We start from the raw sequence: 7,424 nt of genomic DNA, 5'->3' as shown, positions 1-7,424 counted from the left end.
GGCACTGAACTGAGAACTATGGGCAAGGAAACAATTCCAGAGAAACTTCTCCCTGTCTGGAGAAATTTGCATTTCTATGTTTGAACACGTTTAATTTCACCATCAAAATGAAGAATGAGAACTATATAGAGTTACTACACAAACAGAAGGAACTGTTCTTTGAACCAAAAAAGTGATATCTTGGCACGGCAGAAGGGACAGCTGACCAAACCAGACAAAAAGTTAACACTTACACGATGGAAAGCAAACAAAGCTCTGCTCCAAATAGAGAGGTTGAGCAACTTCGGGTGATGGAATACGGGAATGGTGGCACCAGGAACCCACCTGTCCGTTCTGGTAAGTATCAAGCAGAAGCAAGAGTCCCTGCACTCACTTCATGAGTGGGGCGCCGGATTCGCCGAGGACTGGTTTCACTTGAGCTACACTGGTCCCCAGGGCAGGCACGATTAAGTCCGGCATGTCCTGGATGCATGGTGGTGCAAGGGGTGGGATGTCCCTTGAGAGTTCTATCTCAACATGAAGAGGGACATCTTTACTTTGAGGGTGGCAGAGCACTGGCACAGGCTGCCCAGAGAGGTGGTGGAGTCTCCGTCTCTGGAGACATTCAAAACCCACCTGGACATGTTCCTGTGTAACCTGCTGTAGGTGACCCTGCTCTGGCAGGGGGTTGGACTAGATGATCTCCAGAGGTCCCTTCCAACCCCTACCATGCTGTGGCTCTGTGCTCTGGTTATTTGAAGATGTGAAAGGTCTCTGCTCCCACTGGGCTGCCAAAAGGGTGTTAGCTGGCACACCAGGCTAGCCACAGGCTCTTGCCCTTTCCAAGATCAGTCCGGTCAGGGCTTGCCATGAGCCCTGAGGGCAGCCTGAGGGAAAATGGGTGTCCAGAGAATGCCAAAGCCACTTCGGCCACCCTGGGGTGGCAGCCTGAAGGGGAACTAAGCCCAGGCATGGTGGCTAAAAGGAGTGGGTCGATGCCAATGAAAACATCTCAAACTTCGGGGAGATGCCCCAAAGGAGGCCACACAGGAGGCCACCATGAGGGACAAGCCCCCCTGCCCCGCGCGCTCGCACGCCCTCGGGGGCCAGTGGGGGCTGCACGGTTGTGGGGACCCCAACGAGCGCTCCAACCCTCCACCACAGGAGCCGGCCGCGCTCCCGCCAGCAGCAGGCCGTGGGCCGGCCCCCGGTCGGTACCGGCGGCGGCCGCTGGGAGGGGCGATGCGCCGTCTGCGGCCGCGGCCCTGCCGGGCGAGGCGGGGCCTTGCTGCCCGCCCGGCGGCTGTGTGGCGCGGGCCGGGGCAGCCGGCGCGGCGCGGGGAGCGGACGGAGGTGAGGAGGGGCGGTGCGGGGGCGGCTGTGGCCGCAGCCGCCTCCCTCCCTGCCGGGGCTCGGCTGGGCTTTCAGCGCCGCCGGCGTGGCGGGGAGGGCAGCGGGGTGTCCGGGGGGCGGCGGGGCTTGTCATTCCCCTCCTGTCTCCGTTTGGCGGCGTGGGGGAGCGGGCGGTGGCGGGGGGCTGACCCCCCAAGGCTCGTCAGCTCCGCGGCAGGTAGACTGCAGTGCTGATGGCTTCCAAAAACCCCCCCAAAACTGGCGGTTTCTGTTAATTTCAGGCGTGTTCTGAGGTCGTTTGTTTCGGCGTGCAGTGTGTTTGTACAGTCCCCCTGCTTCTGCGCCTGGCTGCTGGTTTTCCAGCTTTTCTGGCACCGAATAGCTGCCTTGGAAGTAATTTTTTTTTATTATTATTTATTTTGCATTTGCGTCTGCTTCCTCGCTGTGTGTTGCATTATACAGACCCAGGTAGGAAGTACGGGAGGAAAACGAAGACTTGTAGGAGTGCTGAAGGCCACCACATTTTTTAAAGTACTTGTAACAGGAAGCAGGATAAAGCTTGGCGTAAAATCTTCTTGACCCGGTACAACACTACAGAAGCTGTTTATTGCATAACTGCGATCAAACAGGGGCTCTTCTTTTTTTTAAACTGTTCATATGACGACAAGAGCGAGGCTTTGGGTGAAAGAGGCGTCTGCAGAAGTACCAGCATCAAACCTAGCGAGGAGCTGCCATGAGCATCACTAGCGAGGGGCTGCTGTGACAGTCCCGGACCTGTCCTGGTCACAACCTGTAGAGCCACAGCTTGGTGGGAACGAGCTCTCCAGTGAAAACTACTGAGCTGAATCAAAGTTCCAGTTTGTTTCCAGCATCAGCCCTTAAGATCGGAGAGTTTTCGTCAGGGACTGGAGCGAAATGCTGTATGTGTTTTGCTTTTCTTCTTCATAAAGCAGCTCGGCAGCTGCGCGCTGGTTTCGACTCGGACCGTTTGTGTGAGCCTGGATTCTCAAAAGACAGGTTGGAGTTGCTAAATTGAGCATGCTTGCCTTTCATATAGATTGTGAAATTGGAGTGCTGTAAAAGCTGAGAAACTGGCAAAAAAACTCTTGCACAAAAATCGTTCTGTAATGCAAAATCCTTAGTTCAGGTCTTTTAAATTAATCCTTAAATGAGAAATACCCATTACTATTTTTTTGGTCCTTTGAAATGCCTGTTAACTGTACTTGAAAATGTTAGTGGAAAAGTAATAACTTACTTTGGACTTATGAACTATTCCACATTAAAGTCCACGTTACTTTATATAGACAGGTATCAGGAGTTGAAATGACATAGAAAAGTTTTCAAAGTGCTGACTGCGAAATGACCTCCTTCCACTTGATGCAGAAAGGAGGTACTGTTTTCAGCGGCTTTGAATACTGATAAGAGCACTCCTTTCAAGGTTATTTGGATGCTCTCATTGCCTGTGGTTTGACATGTGGGGGAAGTTGGTGGATAGGTAACTCTTCACTGTACCAGAATCAACTGGTGGTGGCCAGTTATGTACAGCTACAGGTATCCATCTGGGTTTTTTTGTGTGTGTGTGTGGTTTGTTTGTTGTTTTTTTTTTTTCTCATCCTCCTGTGCTTTGGTGAAAGTTGAGGCAGTACCTGTAACAAACACTTTGTTCAGATGCAGACTTTCAGCAATTAATACTTTGTCTCAAAGTCGAACTGGAATTTAGGTTCTAAAGATTTAACTATCTTTGGCAGGCTTCTTTGTGAATGTTCTTTGATTTCTGTGACTTCATTTTGGTGTAGCTTCAATGAGATGTCTTGGATGTTGGGTTTTCGTTAAAGGTATGACTTTTCTGTAGTCCTGCAACTTGCAGGATTGTCTGGAATGGAGGCATTTAAGGACTAAGGTTTGTGGTCATCACTTCAATGTCAGAATACCACAATGAATATCTGGATCCACTTCTAGAGGGTGCTTGTTCATCGTTTTGTGTGACTCGGTGTTGAAGCATGCCCCCATAAAATGATCATTTGCATTTTTGAGCATGTTAGGAAAGCTGGGACCTCAGGAAAGTGGGAGACTGGAAACAAGGTACAGTCTGTTAGAAATTTTGTCTTGCTTTACTGCTGCGGTTTAACCCCGATAGGCAGCTTAACAGCTTATTCCTGTTGACAGCAGCAAGCACAACAAGGAACAAGGTGTGAGGTGTATGAATTGTTGTGGTGGGTTGAATTTTGTCTTGGTTGAGTCAAAGGCTGAGGATCTGTTGGTCACCCTTGCTGGAATGGGTACCCATAGAGAGCGATCAATATTGAAAGCCACTTAAATTAACAGCGATGTGCTGATATGAGGGGCTTAGATGCTTTCTATGCTACTGTCTTGAGCATTTTTTCATTGTGTTTGCCTTTGCAAGGATCTGTCGTGTCTATGGGTTTATAAATTATTTACAAGTAAAACCTTTTAAAAATTGGAGACAGAAAATTTGGAAAACAAAGATACGGTTATATGTTTTGCACAGCTTCCTGAAGGACAAGTTTGCTAATTCCGCAGCATGAAGACTTCAGGACCCATTATGTCTCTAAACTTGTTCTCATGGCGTTTAAAGTTGGCAGTGTGCCAAAAGCAAGTAAAAAGGCAAGTTCTGTGAAAATAGACATCCTGTGAAGAACAAAATGTCAGTATCTTAAATTAGGTCCACATGTTTTCTATTTTGGTTTTCAAGATGGCAATTTTAGAAATTTGAAGGAGCAAGAGTAAGTTGTATTTTAACTATGGGAAGATAAATATTAGGAAAGCAACTTGGAAATCAAACCTTCGTTTTTTGGTTTTTTTTAGTAGCTTGAATCACAAACATGATTGGTTGGTGGTGTGGGGTTTTGTTTGTTTGTTGTTCCCCCCCCACCCCCGCCTTTAAAAGAATTCACATACATTTTTCCTTTGAGCCCAGCAAGCTTTGAGCTGAAACAGTTTTCCAGACTAAGTATGTAAGCAGTGTCATCAGTGAAATTGCCGTTCTCTCTGCGTGAGATTTTTGAGTTTCTGTATCACAGGGGCATTTTGTATTGCTGAGTGGGATAGAAGGCACTACAAGGCTGAAGTTGTTAGGTATGTGAACAGACATCTGTTTTTTAAACAAAGGTTGCTGTTTCACATTTGTGGATTTTGGATAGTGTTTCTTTGTATATTTTGTTTAAGAAAAGTGTAAAAACCTTGTGTTGTCACTTGAAACTGTACTGACCAGAAGAGAAATGCTCCATATACTGCAAGCTGTTGCAACTACAAGAGCTAGAGGCTTTTTCCCTTCTTTCCAGAGTTGTTAAGCTTTACCACTGCAATATTTGAAGGGGGTGTGTGTGTGTGAATTTTGAAAGACTAGAACTTTAAAAAAGTTGAGCTTTAGCCTGCAATATTAGGAAGACATCCACTCTTGGTACTGGAGACCAGTAGTGGGGGCAAAATGTAAAGCTTAACCTGTTGGATTGATTAGTTATTCTTGCCCTAATTCTTTGTTTCCTTTACTGGTTAAATCTGTCTTACAAAGTGGCTACTTACGTCTGGTTTTGTTGCTTGCTTGGCACCTGTGTAATGTTGTCTTGTTTTTGGCAAAAACTTCATTTTTCTGAAGGTCTTTGGTAAAATTCTTGGTCAATCTTTACTGCAAATTTTGTTGTTGCTGTTTTCTTTTAAGTCATCTCTCTAGTGTAGGCAGAGGGATGCTCTTGCTTTTACATTTACGATGTCTGTAGAAAATTTGATCTTGTATGCTGCTGTCCATATGTTATATTTTGATCCTTTTTTCTCCTTCTCCACTCCCTTTTCCACACTTTACAGGTAAACTGAAACTCCAAGAATGATGATCAGCTCATTGGCAAGTTACAGTAAAACCACATACAAGGCGACGAAATAAAGACTACGGTATGAGTGCTTTGTCAGATAAACTGACCAAAAGAAGTACATACTTGGAGGCTGTTATATTAAAGTGTCGAACTCTGTGTGTCCCTCCCTACTACCCCAACACTTCTGCGCATGAAATGCTTGAAAAGAAGGAGCTGGTGTGGCTTACTTGTCACTAAAGTGAACTACATTGGATATAAAAGTAAGTCGTGGCCATGTGTGTTTTTTCAGGGAATACCATCTATTCTTCCAGCCATTTCTAGCTGGGTAGAAGGCAAATATTAACTAGGACCTGTGCGATGAATGTTTTGTAATGGACAACTATGTGGGAAACCAGGTTGCTTTACAGTGAAAGGGAGCAGCATGCAAAATAGTCGGGAACTGAGGAAAAGCAAGACAACTAAATGCTGACCTTAACCTACAAGGAGCTGTCAGAAGGGAAAGGGGTTAAGTGTTTGACAGCTGTCTGACAGTAGAAGGCGTGGGAAGTGCTCTGATGACATCTTGCCAAGAAAAAGCAGGCGCATCTGAGAGGGGAGCACGACTTGGTTAAGATTTAGAGGCTTCATGGAAGCCACTTGCGGGCCGTGAGGGCAGTGGGTGTCTGTTCAGTCATGTCTTTGTTAGAGAAAGCTGCAAAGAAGACCTGAGGTGTGAAGTGAAACTACAACTCTTGAACGCTTTGTTTTGTGTCTGACCACAGCAATTCATATTAGCTGCGGTTTCCACACACGTTTGACTTTAGATGCCAATTGAAGTGCCGATCACACTGGAGTTACGGTGTGCTTGTCCTCCCACAAAAAACTACGAGTTCATCTGCTCTTAAAAGCAATGCTGCCTCAACTGTACAAGAACAGTTCAAAGAACAAAACCTCATACATCTCTGTGATTGTGTCTCTCACATTCATGTGAAAAGAGGAGTAGCTTAATCAAGCTTGGTTTCTAAATTATACAGTATGGCTTAAATAACTGTATGCTAGAATAACTAGTCTATGCTAGAGGGTTAGGGTTTTGGTTTTTTTTGGGCTTAACTATGCTGGCAAAAGAAAATTACACTTTATGCAATAGTTACTCCAGTAGAAATTTGGAAAAATTCCAGTAGAAAGCTGAAAACTGATCAGCATTCTGTGCAGGCCAACAGTTACTGTAGTTGAAATCTTCAAAGGCTGGGGTTAAACTACCAGATCCTTTTTCCCCTCCCCAGGATGACTAATGCTTCTCCTGATTTTTTTAAGGAGTATTGCAGGGTGCAGAGGACAGCGCAGCTCGAACACTCTTATCACACTAATGGAAAAAAATTATTCTTTACAGCAAAAGATGACATCTACATTTTTGCTCATTGGTCATATCATTCTACTGATACCTCTGTTCAGTGCTGGTAAGTTAAATATGTTGTTGAAATTGCCATTTTAAAAAAGAAAAACTGCAAGAGATGAGTTGTGTGTATTTAATAGAATCATAGAATCTTCATGGTTGGAAAAGACCTTTGAGATCATTGAGTCCAACCAAACAACCTACAATCTCTGCCACTAGAGCATGCCCTGAAGTGCCACATCTAGACATTTCTTAAACACCTCTAGGGATGGTGACTCAACCACCTCCCTGGGCAGGCTGTTCCAGTGCCTGACCACTCTTTCAGTAAAGTAATTCTTCCTAATATCTAACCTAAATCTCCCCTGCCGCAACTTCACACCATTTCCTCTGGTCCTGTCATTATTCACCTGGGAGAAGAGGCCAACACCCACCTCTCTCCAACCTCCTTTCGGGTAGTTGTAGAGGGCAATGAGGTCTCCCCTCAGCCTCCTCTTCTCCAAGCTAAACATGCCGAGCTCCCTCAGCCTCTCCTCATATGACCTGGTCTCCAGACCCCTCACCAGCCTGGTATCTCTCCTCTGGACACGCTCCAGCACTTCAATGTCCCTCTTGTACAGAGGGGCCCAGAACTGAACACAGCACTCGAGGTGAGGCCTCACCAGTGCCGAGTACAGAGGCACCATCACTTCCCTGCTCCTGCTGGCCACGCTATTCCTGATACAAGCCAGGATGCTGTTGGCCCTCTTGGCCACCTGGGCACACTGCTGGCTCATGTTAAGCTGGCCGTCCACCAGCACCCCCAGGTCCTTTTCTGCTGGGCAGCTTTCCAGCCACTCTTCCCCAAGCCTGTAGCGCTGCTTGGGGTTGTTGTGGCTGAAATGCAGGACCCGGCA

At 46.3% G+C, this 7,424-nt stretch overlaps 1 protein-coding gene across 8 annotated transcripts in view; it reads left to right on the top strand.

Moving 5' to 3' along the window:
• The first annotated feature begins 1,207 nt into the window (after positions 1-1,207).
• LOC134517574 (interleukin-1 receptor type 1-like) overlaps positions 1,208-7,424 on the top strand; it is a 29,340-nt gene continuing 23,123 nt past the window's right edge. The window contains exons 1-4 of one of the 8 annotated variants that reach the window (XM_063339230.1): positions 1,208-1,332; positions 1,795-2,252; positions 5,155-5,419; positions 6,453-6,595. In XM_063339230.1, the coding sequence (XP_063195300.1) occupies positions 6,505-6,595 (91 nt within the window). In that variant the 5' untranslated portion in view covers positions 1,208-1,332; positions 1,795-2,252; positions 5,155-5,419; positions 6,453-6,504. Of the gene's footprint in view, positions 1,333-1,514; positions 1,550-1,574; positions 1,726-1,794; positions 2,350-4,336; positions 4,429-5,154; positions 5,420-6,452; positions 6,596-7,424 lie in introns of those variants that run through there. The other 7 variants (XM_063339222.1, XM_063339264.1, XM_063339273.1 and 4 more) reach the window with 7 other exon arrangements.

Source organism: Chroicocephalus ridibundus, chromosome 1 (genome assembly GCF_963924245.1).
Source record: "Chroicocephalus ridibundus chromosome 1, bChrRid1.1, whole genome shotgun sequence".
NCBI classification, from domain to species: domain Eukaryota; kingdom Metazoa; phylum Chordata; class Aves; order Charadriiformes; family Laridae; genus Chroicocephalus; species Chroicocephalus ridibundus.
The sequence above is the reverse complement of the archived record's forward strand: the minus strand, read 5'-3'. Positions and strand labels throughout refer to the sequence as shown.